At 43.9% G+C, this 15,203-nt stretch overlaps 1 protein-coding gene across 1 annotated transcript; it reads left to right on the forward strand.

Moving 5' to 3' along the window:
* The first annotated feature begins 3,485 nt into the window (after nt 1-3,485).
* LOC128626033 (lipocalin Can f 6.0101-like) lies at nt 3,486-7,417 on the forward strand. Its single transcript, XM_053656333.1, has 7 exons — nt 3,486-3,581; nt 3,934-4,070; nt 4,821-4,894; nt 5,577-5,687; nt 6,014-6,115; nt 6,223-6,337; nt 7,284-7,417. Exons 1-7 carry the CDS (start codon nt 3,486-3,488, stop codon nt 7,291-7,293), a joined length of 645 nt encoding a protein of 214 aa, XP_053512308.1. The 3' UTR covers nt 7,294-7,417.
* Nucleotides 7,418-15,203: the final 7,786 nt, after the last annotated feature.

Raw genomic sequence — 15,203 nt, forward strand, 5'->3', positions numbered from 1 at the left:
CTCTCTGTTCTTAAAAGATTGGTAGACATTTTGGGTCCAGGCAGCTCATCTCTGGAGTGATTGGTTACTCTTAACAGCAGTCAAGACAATATTCACTGGGTCCCATCTTAAAGAGAAGACCCAGAGGCCCCTCTCCGGGGCAGTGACAGAGGACAGGATGTGTACTCAGTCCACCTGCTGCTGTGGTGATGACAGAGGCTGGCTCATCAGAACTGCTTTTTGCCCCCTGGCAGAAGGGAAAGAGTTCATTTCCTGGGGGCCTGTAGGCTGCCAAAACACCCCAGATGTCACTAATTTCTCTATAAAACCTTTACTTTTGAGAGATGCCCTCCGCCCTCTCCCAACCCCACTGGACCAGGAGAGGACTAGAGTCTATTACACTTGTGTTCTTTAGGTAAGGCCTCACTCATCTGGATGAAAAAAAATTCTTCTGGCTTCATACCTGGAATTAGGTGATCAGTCTTTAATTGAATGAAATCATGTTTTATTTTTTCTCCTTCATTACTATTGCCTCCTCTGTTTAACATTAGATTGTTTTCAAATCATCCTCACATCAACTAGGAGTTCCTAGAGAGCACAGCCTCTATCTTATTTATCTCTTTAGCCCTCAAAATGCCTGGTACAGGCCTAGTGTAGAGGAGGCATTTGGTAATGGTAGTTGAATTAAGCTGGATCATTATTTTTCAAAAATTTTGTAGTAGCATCATCTCTTAAAGCAACTTGCTACACCACACACAAAGTTACTCCACAGTTAAATGTATCTTGTGTACCTTGCATTAGACAATAAATATATTCCCTATTGATGGGTGGCCAAGTGAACTTTTGTAAATTGAATCCTTATTCCGTGTACTTACACTGTCATTTGGGAGATGCAAACATCAGGGCTTACTTATTTTATTTTTATATTTTTCATCTTTCCCCATCTCAACCTTTTCCCATCCTTCCCAATATAAAAGTTGATCATTAATTTCACTGTGATATTTACTCTATACGTTATGAGAGTATTTTCAGACTGTTAATCCATAGCTTCTACCAAATATTTAAATGCTGTACAGGAGTAGTATTTCATCTTATTGTAGGAATTCTCTAATTTCTATTGTAGGAATCCTATTGTAGAGCAAAGCATCACTTCTGAGTGATCTAATATTACTCCATCTGGGTTTCCTTTCACCAAGCCCTTGACTAGATGGCTCATACCCTCTGGGTATTTTTGCAGCCTTGACCTGACTGTCTCAGCATTTACAGGTTACTGGCAATGCTTGCACTGAGCACCGAAAACTTGGGAGGTTTGAAATAGAAGTGAACAATCAGGGTGGGGACTAGTCAACTCAGACCTTAGTAGATAAGATCATCTACATCACAGGTGGCAAACACAAGGCTAGTGGGCTGAGTCCAGCCCTCCACCTTGTTTTATCCAGCCCGGCACCTTGTTTCCACCTGACAGCAGCACCGAGCTCTTGTTTAGCTGTTAAGGACTAGTTACATTTATACAGTCCTAAAATTATATTCAGTCCTTTGAAGGCAACCACAACGCTGATGTGGCCCCTGGTGAAAATGAGGTTGACACCCCTGAATTCTATACCATAGGCTTCTGATCATAGACTTCAGTCCTACGCTCTCTCTCTATTCTGTGATCCAATGATACAAATAAGGAGGTCACTTCCCAAAAGCAATATCTCTATTTACAAACAGATTTTTATAAGGTTCCTTCTAATAACAAGAATACCTCAGCTTTTAATATAGAATTTAAGGTACAGTCCTCCCATAAGTGAGACTATGTATCAGGTGCTATGGTTGGTACCAAGGTGAAAAGAAAGGTTTTGCCGACAGAAGGAGAAAATTGCAATATAACGCCCTGATATGGGTGCAGAGTCAGGAGGGATGTGGGATGGGACAGAGACCATGTGGGCAACAGCAGCAGCAACAGCTGAGGGGCCCACCCCTCAGCAGCATAGCCCAGTTCATCTTGCAAACCTGGTTGCTCATAGGGTGCCATCTGTTCTTGGACACAATCAACAAGACACAGTGCAGTGCATGTGCTTTGCCAGCACTTGTCAAGCTCAGTTCCTCTATCTCATAAGTAGAACAACTTCCGGCCAATCCATGTTGTCTCAGGTTATATAGACCTCAAAATACCAGTGACCAGGTATCTGTTGAACATGAACTAGGCAGGATCACACAAGGGGCTGGGAGGATTTTTGAAAGCAGGCCACAGATTTCTAGGTTCACCGCCATGTGTCCAGCTCCTCCTGTGACGCAGGCCTCTTTGTGAGTTGGGGGTGTCAAAGAAAACCATTAGCACAAAGCAGAAAAGACCCGTAGCTCTGAAGAAGCCTCATATGTGGGCGCAGGAGCCTCAATCACAACATTATCACCAGGAACCCTCTCCCCACATGCTCTCCACATCTGCACACCCTGCCTATAGTTGAAGGACCCCACCTGTACCCAAGAACCACCTCCCAGGAGTAATTCTCTGACCCCACCAGCCCAGCAATGCCAGACATTAGTCTGAGGTTTCTACACACACTGTCCCCTTGAGTCCCAACAGCCATCTACAGACACGTACGATGGTCCACATAAGGGGACACTAAGGCTCTGAGAGGTTAAATTTGACCTCATGGCATACAAGGGACAGAGATAGGAATGAAGCCCAGGTCTATGTGAATCCAAAGCCTGTGTTTGTAAGCACTTGGTATATGATGTCACCTCCCAGGCAGCACCCCCTTTTCTGACCCACAGTGGTCCAGACTTGGTCCCACCCAGTTGGGGTCCAGCATCAGCTTGTAGACAGAAGTGTGTGTATGGATGACGTCTTCCATCTCTCCACTTCTCCCAGAGACCTATGGGATATGATGAGGTGTAGGTAGTGACTCAACATTCATTCCTTCATTGTGGTTGAATTCTGATAAGGAGGAGGAGTTGAAATGTGCTCAATACCAGACACCGTACTTTCCATACATTATTTACCCAGGCCTATTCTAATTGGCACTATCAGAATAATTCTTGACGGGTAGTGTGTTCTGTGGTACACACAGTTTTTTTTTGCTTCTGACTCTGGTTACAATGGTGTGACTCACCCACTGCCTCCCACCACGTGAGCAGTGGACCCTGGGTTGTCCTCACACACCATTTCCCAGTAGTACTCGATTCTCGCCACACATAATTGGCTTTCTGATTTCATGGTTAAATGTGTTTCCAAATGGCAGCCTTTCATGGCATCCACTATCTCTTTTTGTTTTGAGTGTGTGTTTTGAGTAATTTCAGGTCACTAAGTAGATCAGGAAAAGATGAGATGAGCAGGAACAGTCTTGACCTCCCATCAACCAGACAGAACATCAGTGGAGTGGGAGGGGAAAGGTGGGGCCTGGCAGACAGAAAACTGGGCCCAGAAGGAATATAAAGGCAGAGGCGTGGGCAGCAGAGACACCGTCAGGGAAAGACTCATTCCCAGTGACTGTACCTGAGTCAGTGTCATCCCTCTCAAGATGAAGCTGCTGCTGCTGTGTCTGGGACTGACCCTGGTCTGTGCCCACAATGAAGAGAAGCATGATGTAGTGACAAGCAACTTCGACATGGCAAAGGTAGAGTTGGGGAAGCGTAGGAAGTTTAGACTTTGCGGGTCATTTGGGGGATACTGAAGCCAGGCTGCCCTCTTGGAAAGCAAGGGTTTTTGATGTTAGACAAAGGGGTGGTTCTGACATATGACCCAGAGCAGTTGTAGCATGTGCAAAGTTGATACCCTTAGGGACCTCTGTTCTCACTGCAGGACAGTGGAAAGAGCCCTGTGTGGGGTGCCGATCAACCTGAGTTCTAATTCCATCTTCACATCACCACCATGAGGCCTGGCCCAGGGGCCAGAGCTCAAGAGGACAGGGTTCATGCAGTGTTCCATCTCTTTTTTTCTCTCCCAAACATTTTACTGATTATTTGCAGATTTCCGGGGAGTGGTATACTGTTCTCTTGGCCTCGAACGTGAAGGAAAAGATAGAAGAAATAGGTAGCTTGAGAATGTTTATGGAAAGCTTTCAGGCCTTCGATAACACTTCTCTGTTAATTAAATGTCATAAAATGTAAGTATGGCCTTTTTACTTGGGGAAGGAAGCTGGGTATGGTCTTGGAGCTTTACACATACACACAATAGAAATACACAATCATGCACATTCCGGTGTGCACTTTCTTTGTGGGCCTGTGTCCCAAAGAGCAGCCATTATCCGGTACTGATCCTCCACTTGATATACCTGAAGGTTGTCTTGATTCAGAGGTAAGAATGCTGACAGGAATGGTTGAGATGGGAGTAGAGGAGGTAGGGGCAGAGGGGTCTGAGTCATAAGCAGTGGGACAATATAGTCTCAGTAAGAGGGTAGCATGGGGATGAAGAGCCTGGCTCTGTAGTGAAACTACCTCTTACTAGTTGTGTGACCTACAAATTTGATCTTTTTCCACCCCAGTTATCTCTTGGGTAAAAGAAGATTATCATAATTCTCTCCTATAAGTTTTTTTTTTTGCTCTTTTTTCTGAAGGGTGAGTGAGGCAATATTCATAGAGCATTTATCTGAGATGCTGGCTCATCTGAGCCCTCAGTCAAGTATCTAGACAGGTAGCTGGAGCAGTAGCGATAGTGGGTAGTGGTGGTAGAGAAATAGAGATATTGGTGGTTGACTCATTCTTACAGTAGCAAATAAAGGAGGAAAATATAAGTTCTTTCAGCATTTTACCAAAGGTTTTTCAATACTTCATGAAAGGGGACACTCAGGTTATAGGTGGAGTGGGAGAGAGCCAACTTCTCAGTATCTCATGTGTACCACTCACTCTGTCCACAGGATCAGCGGAGAGTGCATTGAATTTACTTTTATTTGTGAGGAAACAGAAAAGAAGGGTGTATATGGTACTCCCTGTAAGTACACATTTAAAAAAGTCTTTGTAAATTCTACTTCCAACTGCAAGAAATTTACTAAATCCCAATGTCTTTAGGATCGCTCCATTTATGGCTCATGCTGCTTAGGTCCTCCACATGAGGCATGTAATCACCAATATTCTGTAATATTTGGGGGAACCTTGTTTGTAAAAGCCAGGTGCATAAGACCATGAAATAAGATGGCAGTGTGGTCATGTTTAATACCAGCAACAAAAAACCCCCAAACTGGCCCACAAAGAGTTAAATTGTTGGCGAGCTTCTGATTCCACATCCACCCTGATGGCTTCTGGTGGCCATTACTACAGCACTTGGCCGGACAGGGTGCTGGTATCTAATACCAGTGGGGCTCCAGACAGAACAGAGAAACACAGATGGCAGACATGGCTGAAGAAGGTTGGTGAGCCTCAGAGGAAGTAATAGTAGGACAGTTGCAGCTGTGGCTGGATTTCCTACCACTAAGAATCCAGGTACCAGGGATTGTCATTTCCACCCTTGGAAGTCACCAGAGAAAGCCCTGGGAGCAAACAAAAGGATTAGATATCACATTTACCTCTTCCAGAATATGCACTTGAATTTGTTTTGTAAAAGAGAATAGGTAAAGAGTTTCACTTGCTTCCCATGGACCGAAGAAGTTCTGACCTGTGTTCTGTTTCCTCCACAGATGATGGATACAATTGGGTACAAATAGCCGAAGCAGTCTACGATGAATATCTTATTTTTTATGTCTTGAATTTTTGTCATGAGAAAACAACCAAGGTTATCGGGCTGAATGGTAAAGTATTCTCATGCTGATACTCACCTTGGAGTGGGATGCAGATAAAAGTTTCTCCCAATCTTCTTCTCAACCATTTGTCCTCCCCGGAAGAGAAGTACTGATCATGGGTAACCCACAGGCTTGGCAGTGATAGGAAGGTGATGAAATCTCTCATCCTGAGAAGAACATCCTAAAAATGTCAGAGTCAAGACAGGCAATAGCCCCTCCCTCACTTCTGGCTAAGCAGCACTCAGTGCCATCCATCCTCATCATCTGTCCCCCGTGTCCCAAGGACCTCCATGTCCAACAGAAAGTCACAGCCCTTACTGTCACTCTTCCCACAGTCAAAAACCGAGATGTGAGTCCACAAATCAAGAAGAGGTTTGAGGAACTTTCTCAACAGTATGAAATCCCGACAGAAAATATAATGGATGTGAGCAATGCTGGTAAGTTTACCTCTCTGTGGTTCTCTCTACCTAAGTCCTTGTGTTACTGATTGGAGAAAAGCAAAAGCAGAGAACAACTCCAATGGGTCCCCTCTGTCCTACCCTAGAAACTCATTCGGTTTCTCTCTGGGCAATAAGAGGATGCTTGTTGACTGTGTTCTGTTCTGCCTCTGCAGACCCCTGTTCCCAGGCCCCAGGGAGCCATGGAGCCCAGGCCTCCAGGTGGGTGCTGTCTGAGGTGCGGAGGTGGCCCAGATGTCACTGCCCTCCAAACCCAGTAGGGCGTGGTGCTCAATATTTACAATGACACATTTGATGAGGAAGCTTGTGGGCTGAGCTTGAAATTTGGAGTTGGGGGTTCTGGTTCAGGAGCCACACATTTATGAACTTTAGAGCAAATGACCTGAGGATGGAAAGGAAGAAACAATGATGGACACCTCACAGGGCCACTGTGTGCATATCCTGCTGCTGAAAAGGCCTCAGGAATTGATAGTGTCCTAAAAGCATTAACACTTAACATGTGAAATAGGGCAAGAGTAGCAGGCTGTGAGTGTGAAACTCAAATACACTTCTGGGTTTTGTCCATCTTCCAAGGCCAGAATCTTTGGTCTCACCCTCCAATTTCTGAAAATACTGTCTTCCTTTGATCTCTGCACATCCTTAACTTCTGACCTGGAAGGCCAGCTGTCTGACCTTCCCTTTGTCCTGCACCTGGAATATAGGCCCTGAATTTCCTGAAGTGTTTCCTCCCTGAGCCATATTGTGGGGCTTTATTCACCTAACATTTGGGAAAGTCTCAGCCATATGGCTTGCGTGAGGCCAGCATTTAATAACAGAAACTACGGTTGTTGCCGTTCTTTCTTACTCAACAAAACTTCTGGAAAACCTGCTGAGGATGGCAGAAACCAGCCTGGGGTCCTCCACTGAGTCCTCTCTGTGTTTCACAGACTCGGTGTAGGGAAGGGTAAGATGCAACAGCAATAGAAAGAGAAAAATCAGTGTCCCAGTGCCCCCTTTCCCTCTGTTCTGGCAAGTAGCTTGGGTTAGAGGGCAGGCTGTTAGCTCCATCTTCACCATTATTCTCTGTCCTGGCACCTCTGTTTGTCCCCAGTTCAATCCAGGAAGTGCTAATGAGTTTCTGGGTGCTCTCTCTCATGTGCTCATTTAGTGCAGAGTGAGTGCTTCCTTCCATGGTCCCCATGACATCGTGTGACAAGTTCTGTGACCTGATTTCCAGCACTGTCATCCAGGAAGGCGTTTTCTCTCAATCTTCAGCACCTTCTCTATGTGTCTAGAAAAGACTCATCAACTCACCAAGAATCAACAGTTGTCTCAAAATTTCCACCTCCCTAAGGCATACCCAGGAGTAGTCCACCATGAATAATAATGCTTTCTTCTCCCTGGTCAATAAATCATGTATCTTGCAGTTAGTTGTGTGACTGTTTTGTGTATGTGAGAGAGTAAGAGCTGCCAGCAGGCCCATGAGGGGCTCCTTGGCCCTTTCCCCATATGGTCCTCTAGCCTCTCAGAAGCTTCCTGGGTTTCAGGATTCTCCCACCTCTGCTGTCGTTCTCCATCCCTGTGAGCACTGCCTGCCCTTTGACTGGCCTGTTTCTTTGTGACCCGAGAAAGGCAACTACGAGCTGCTCCACACTTTGCCCCATCCTGGAATTCTTCTCCTCAGAGTGGCACTGACAGGTAGATGCTCTGAGGCTGACCTTGTGTGCCAGGTGTCAGACCCCGACCTCCTCTTGTCCCTTCTGTGCACCTGCACCCTGGGAGGGAGTGGGTGTTGGAAAACCTCACTCCCCTCCAGTGGTATCTACTGTGCACATCTTCTGTGAGATGCAAGCGGCCCTAAATATATTAAGAATATAAAGTTCAATTCAAATTTGGGTGAAGGACCCTTCCCATTTAGTACAGGTGACCTGTTCATGTAACAGTACCCTTGCTGGGCTAGGCTACTTTGAGTGTTCTCAGTGACATGGAAGACACAGGACTTGAAAAACATTGTTTTCTCCTGGGTATGTGACAGTTAGTTTAAAGCAATAAATGGTGACTGATTTTCCTTGGGAAGAACATTCACCCCCTCCCAGCTCAGCGTCATTTGTGCCAGATTTCACCATGTCCATGCCACTGATGGTTGATTTCCAAACAGATTTCATTATTAGCAACATAAAGGTGAATTTCTCTCAACAAGTTAACAAGAATGTACTGTATCTATATTAGCAAGGTGTGATCTCAGAAACTACTTGTTGAAGAACAGGTACATGCAGATGACCCCATTCACGTAAATGGAAATTAACACAGAGAACAATGGGAAATGTCACTTCTGGATTCCTCTCATGCAGTCTGTGGTGCTTCTCAGAATGGGCACAGAAATCCCCTGGGACCTTGATGAACTGGGAGCTCTGAGTTAGCAGGTCTTTGTGGTGTCTGAGACTCTGCTTCCTAACAGGCTGCCAGAGACGCCAGTGCTGTGTTACCTTGGGAGGGGTGACTTTGGTGAAGGGAAACTGTCCTTCCTAACCTTCTTGCTTTTAAAAAAGATTTTATTTATTTTTAGGAAGAGGGTAAGGGAGGGAGAAAGAGAGGAAGAGAAACGTGAATGCATGGTAGCCTCTTATGTACCCCACTGGGGACCTGGCTTGCAACCAGTCATGTGCGCTGACTGGGTATCAAACTGGCAGACCTTTGGTTCATAGGCTGCCACTCAATTCACTGAGCCACACCAGCAGGGCTTGTTCTCACCTTCTTCAGTGCATCAATGCCTTGGACTGTCTAGCTTCACCTGGGTGGTGGGGCCTCTCAGTTGTATCCCATACTCCCCCACACTGTGTGGTATTCTCACCCACAAGTGGTTGTTAAAATAGATGTTTCCATGGAGACATGAGGGCTGGCACCTCTTATTCCCCTGTCTTGTTCTGGTCAACTCAAGTCGGTGATTATTTCATGTAAAGACAAACATAGAGAAAGACATTCAGTTCCAAACCTGTATTTTAATTTTGTAGGCTATAGAATAAGACAAAGTATCAAATGAAAGTTATGGTGAAAACAACCTTCAATGGGAATGATGTTACTGCTTCCTGGGGCACTTTGCTCATGGACTAGAGGGCCAAGTTCACAGTCAAGTCCCATTTGGCCTTTCCCACTATGACAATTAAATGCTAAGTCTTTTTCTTTCCTATATTTTTTTAGTTCTGTATCACGCTACTATCTCCTAGCTTTGCATCAAAACATTCGGAGGATTGGAATAAGTGGAGCTGGTTGAAGAAAGAGAAACAAACCTGTTGTAAAGAGCATGCCAGGATAAATCTCAAAGGCAGGCCACTGTGAATGTGATCCCTCACCTGTTCACATGTGCTCAGTTCGATCTGAGAGTTCACTTTGCTTGTGCATCCAAAATACAGTGAGGAAGCTCTGGTCTTGGCCTTCAGCTGGATGGGAGAAATGGGTCCCGCATTACTTTCTTCATGGCACTGGAACCAGTAAACTGAAACCTAGAGGCCACAACAGCGAGTTTATTATCTTGCAATTCTCAAGGTCAGAGGTCTGACTTGCAGTCCCTGGACCAAAACCAGTGAGCCCGGTGTCTGTCTGCGTACTCAGATCATCTTCTGTCTCCTTTCTCAGAGTTTCACAATTTCCCCTTGGTGGTTTTCTGGTGTATTCTAGGTTTTTAATTACTATATGTACTTTCAGCAGTTTGTTTGTCTCATGGTATAGAATATTTATATTTAGAATTAGCCAGCTGGACTCAGTTGAGAGGATTCCAATTTTGTTGGCAACATCCAAATGATCCCATGGGGAAGGCAGGTGAACATGTGCCGTGTTCTCTCCATGAAACCTGAGCAGGTTTTGGGACTTGGCCACATCCATGTCCTAGAGCTTCCTCACAGCCTGTTTGGCCTGCTGCTTGTTGGCCTTGACACCCACGGTGAACACAAGTGTGCCGTTTCTTCCCTCTTCTTCATGCCTCCCTTGGTGGACAGGGGGACAGGATGATGGCAGAGTGGTCAAACTTGTGTCTCCTGGGGTGGACATAAGGCTGCCCCTGAGCCATAGTGTTTGACCATGGAAAGGTTGGTGTCTTGCATATCTTTTTTGTGTGTGGCTTTTTGTGCCTTTCAACCCTGCTATCTTTGAGATCAAAGCCTTTGCTCTGGTTTTGGCTTTGGCTTTGGCTTTGGAAGAGGCAGGAGCTTCCTTTTCCATGTGGGCACCATCTGCATGAAAAGGGTGTTGGTTTTATTAACAAGTAGTTATTATCATGAGTCTTTGCTGGTATAGAGAAATGCTAGTGATTTTTGTCAGTTGAATTATTTTGGCAAAATTGAGGAATTTCTCAGTGATAGTACAGTAATTCATTCCAATACTTTGTGGACTCTAGGCTTTATACATATATGGTCATAAGAATGCAAAGAGTGCAAAAGTACCTGTTCCAAATGTAAGGCTTCTCTCTCTCTGTTTTCTCTTCTGCAACTTTAGCAAGAAGCTCCAGGGATGCTTAAATATTGAAACCATGCTTTGTGTACCTGAAATTGGTATAGAACCGAGGTCCACCCCACTGACTATTTTTGTATTGCCTGTTTGCCAAGACATTTGCTATCAATACGAATTGAGGAACACTATTCTGCGCCCCAGTGAAGTAAATTTACAAGAATTTTATTCAAGAACAGAATCCATTCCTCTTAGCAATACATTTGTATTTCCCCCCCAAATTGTAGTCAATGTCAAATTGGAACTTTATCCAAAAACGTGGAAATGTTTTTGTCTGTATTACTGTGTTAGTACCTGCACGATACCTTAATTTTGCTTTTTGTCCTTTGAGACCTACAACGCTGTTATTTCAAACCTAGCCCTACAGAGAAGGACTACAGTGGCCCCTTCTCTGTACCATGGCCTCTCTCCTGACCAATGTTTGCTCTGATGATTTGGGGTGCACTGTCCGCCAAATATGTGATTTTGTCAAATTGAGCCCCTCAGAATGCCCTCCATAAAATGACCATGAAAGTATGTAAGTGTGAGATTCAGGCGACACTGTTTTTTAATGACTGTATTAATTTATATTTAGATAAAGCAGAAGAGAGGGAGAAGGTGAGAGAGAGACCCATCGATGTGAGGGAGAAACATGGATCAGTTGACTCTCATATGCATCCTGACTTGGAAAGGATCCTGCAACCCAAGCACGTGCCCTGACTGGGAATCAATCCAGTGACCTTTGCTGTGTGACAACCAAGCAACAGAGCCACACTGGTCAGGGCTCAGGAAGTGTTTTGAAGTGTCCATCTTGCTGCTCTCCTTGAATGACTTCCATGTGAATGGAGGAAACATAGATTAATGCCAAATAAACTTCCAGTGTAAATGTCAAACCAGGACACCCTGATGTCATTTGGCATTTTAAGGGCAACAAGGGACACTCCAGATCTCCCTTCCCAGCTTCACACACTCTGCCTGCCTAGTCTCTGATCCCAGATGCACTTGACATGAACATGTTTGCTCCTGGAAGCAGGCCAATCATGAAAATACCAGCTGTTGTTTTTTTTTTTAAAGAAATACATTTTATTGCTGTACTAATTTATTTTTCCCATTACCCCTCTTTCTTCCCCTCTGCCCTCCACACTCCCTACCACCCACATTCCCTTCCTCTTTAGTTTATGTCCATGGGTTGTACATTTAAGTTGTTTGGCTTCTCCATTTTTTATAGTATTCTTAAACTCCCCCTTGTCTGTTTTCTACCTACCACTTATGCTACTTATTCCCTGTACTTCCTTCCTATCGCCTTTTCCTCTTTTTCTCTGATAATCCTCCATGTGATCTCTATAGCTATGATTCTGTTGCTAATCTAGGTTTTTGCTTAGTTCGGGTTTTTTTTTTTAGGTTTGTTTATTGATAGTTGTGAGCTTGTTGTCATTTTAATGTTCATAGTTTTGAACTTGTTCTTTTTCTTAAATAGGTCCCTTTAACATTTCATATAATAAAGGCTTGGTAATGATGAACTCCTTTAAGTTCAGCTTATGTGGGAAGCATCTTATCTCTTCTTCTATTATGAAGCATGGCTTTGTTGGATAGCACAATGTTGGATGTAGATCCTTGCCTTTCATGACTATTGAATATTTCTTTCCAGCCCCTTCTTGCCTGTTAGGTGTCTTTTGAGAAATCAGCTGTTAGGCTTGTGGGAACTCCTTTGTGGGTAACTGTCTCCTTTTCCCTTGCTGCTTTTTAAGACTCTCTCCTTCTCTTTAATCTTGGGGAATGTAATTATGATTGCCTTGATGTGTGTTTCCTTGGGTCCAAGTTTTTGGGGACTCTCCCACATCTTGGACTTCCTGGAAGTCTATTTCCTTTACCAGATTGGGCAATTTCTCCTTGATTATTTTCTCAAATAAGTTTTTGATTCTTGCTCTTCCTTTTCTTTTTGTGGCACTGGTATTATTATGAGGTCAGAATGTTTATGGATGTCCTATATGTTCCTTAGCCTCTCCTTATTTTTTTTATTTAGTTATTGTTCAGGTACAGTTTTCTTTTTTAAAAAATTTTATTTAGTTATTTTTCAAGTACAGTTTTTTGTCTATTTCTCCCATCCCAGCCCCCCTGGCCCCGTGCTCCCCACCACCCTTTCATTTCCTCCCCCCCCCTCCAGCCCTCATCCTTGTGTCCTTCATACTTGTTCCTCCAAATCCCTCCCATTTTTCACCCTTAAATTCCCTTCTCTCTCCCCTCTGGTCACTGTCCCCCTGTTCTAATGGATCAAGTACAGTTTTCTGTTTTTTACTCCTATCTCAGCCCACCCCCTTCCCAGTGCTCCCCACCTCCCTCCATTTTTACCCTTCTTAGTTGTTGTACATGTGTCCTATATATACTAGTACCTGTAAATCCTTCTTTTTTCCTCCTAAAATTTCCTCCCCTCTCCCCTCTACTCACTGTCCCCCTGTTCTCTATTTCAGTATCTTTGTTTTTATTTTGCTTGCGTGTTTGTTTTGTTGTTTAGCTTCTTGTTAAAGGTGAGATCATATGGTATTTGTCTTTCAACACCTGGCTTATTTCACTCAGCATAATGCTTTCCAGTTCCATCCATGCTGTTGCAAAGGGTAGGAGTTCCTTCTTTCTTTCTGCTGCATAGAATTTCATTGTGTATATTTACCATAATTTTTTGATCTATTCATTTACTGACAGGCACCTAGGTTGCTTCCAGCTCTTGGCTATTGTAAATTGTGCTGTTATGAATATTGGGGTGCATAGGTTCTATTGGACTGATGTTTTAGGGTTCTTAGGATATAATCCCAGCAGTGGAATTGCTGGGTCAAAGCGCAGGTCCATTTTTAGTTTTTTGAGAAAATTCCATACTCTTTTCCACAGTGGTTGTACAAGTGTGCAATGCCACCAACAATGGATTAGGGTCCCTTCTTCTCCTCAAGTTCTCCAACACTTGTTTTTGTTGCTTTGTTTATGTTGGCCATTCTGAGTGGTGTAAAGTGGTATCTCATTGTGGTTTTAATTTGCATCTCTCTGGTAGCTAGTGATATCGAGCATCTTTTCATGTGTCTCTGGATCTTCTGTATGACCTCCTTGGAGAAATGTCTGTTCAAGTCCTTTGCCCACTTTTTAATTAGGTCACTTGTCTCCTTGGAGTGAAGTCATATAAGTTCTTTGTATATATTGGAGATTAAACCTTTGTCTAAGGTATCATTGGCAAATATGTTTTCCCATACAGTTGGTTGTCTTTTTATTTTAATACTATTTTCTTTAGCTGTGCAAAAGCTTTTAATTTTGATGCGATTCCATTTGTTTATTCTTTCCTTTATGTTTCTTGCTCTAGGGGCCATATCAGTAAAAAAGTTGCTGCGTGAAATATATGACATTTTCCTGCCAATGTTCTCCTCAGGGACTATAATGGTGTCACGGCTTATATTTAAGTCTTTTATCCACCTTGAATTTATTTTGGTGTATGGTGTAAGTTGGTGCTCAAGTTTATTTTTTTGCATGTAGCTGTCCAGTTCTCCTAACACCATTTATTGAAGAGGCTATCTTTACTCCATTTTATGTTGCTGCCTTCTTTGTCAAATATTAACTGGCCATAGAGAGTTGGGTTGATTTCTGGGCTCTCTGTTTCTTTCCATTGGTCTATGTGCCTGTTTTTATGCTAGTACCAGGCTGTTTTGAATACAGTGGCCTTGTAATACAGTTTGATATCAGGTATTGTGATCCCTCCTACTTTGTTCTTCTTTCTCAAATTTGCAGTTGCTATTTGGGGTCGTTTATGGTTCCATATAAATTTTTGAAGTGTTTGTTCTATGTCTGTGAAGTATGTCATTGGTACTTTAGTAGGTATTGCATTGAATCTGTAAATTGCTTTAGGTAGTATGGACATTTTGATGATGTTAATTCTTCCGATCCATGAACACGGTATAGTTTTCCATTTGTTTGTGTCTTTCTTGATGTTTGTAGCTTCCTCTACAGTGTTGAACTTCAAGCCTGAGGTCTGGATGCACGTTAAGTTGTTCTCTGCTAAGGAAGAAGCCTAGTCAGTGGGCTCGGCCCACAGAAGACACAGGTCACTCTTGTTGCCCACCAGCATGATTACAATGTTGTTCTCAGTGTGGTCCCCCAGCTCCTTCAGCCAGCACCCCTCATTCTTGTCTGTCAGGTGCTGGGGATGTCATATACCAGCAGCACACCCACTGCCCCCCAGTGGTATGCAGAGGTGAAGGTGCTGTTGTGGTTGTGGGCAGCTCTTTCCCAGGTCTGGGCCTTGATGGTCTTGCCATTTACTTGGATGCTCAGGAGGCAAACTCCACGCCAATAGTGTTCTGGTTCTCTAGGTTGAACTCGTTGTGCGCAAAGTAGTCAAGCATATTACTCTTCCCCACACCAGCGTACCTGATGAACAACACTTTGAATTGCTAGTTTTACTTGTCTTCTTGGGTCCATGGTCCTGGAGCTACCAGCATATTTCTCATTGTTTCATTGAGCACACAGTGGGACTGCCTGGAAGCAGAATGTTGCAATATGGCCCTCTGATATGGGTGCAGAGTCAGGAGGAATATAGAATGGGACAGAGACCATGAGGGCAAAAACAGCACATGGC

This window comes from Artibeus jamaicensis, unplaced genomic scaffold, assembly GCF_021234435.1.
Source record: "Artibeus jamaicensis isolate MK-2021 breed Jamaican fruit bat unplaced genomic scaffold, CSHL_Jam_final scaffold_1964, whole genome shotgun sequence".
Taxonomy (NCBI): Eukaryota; Metazoa; Chordata; class Mammalia; order Chiroptera; family Phyllostomidae; genus Artibeus; species Artibeus jamaicensis.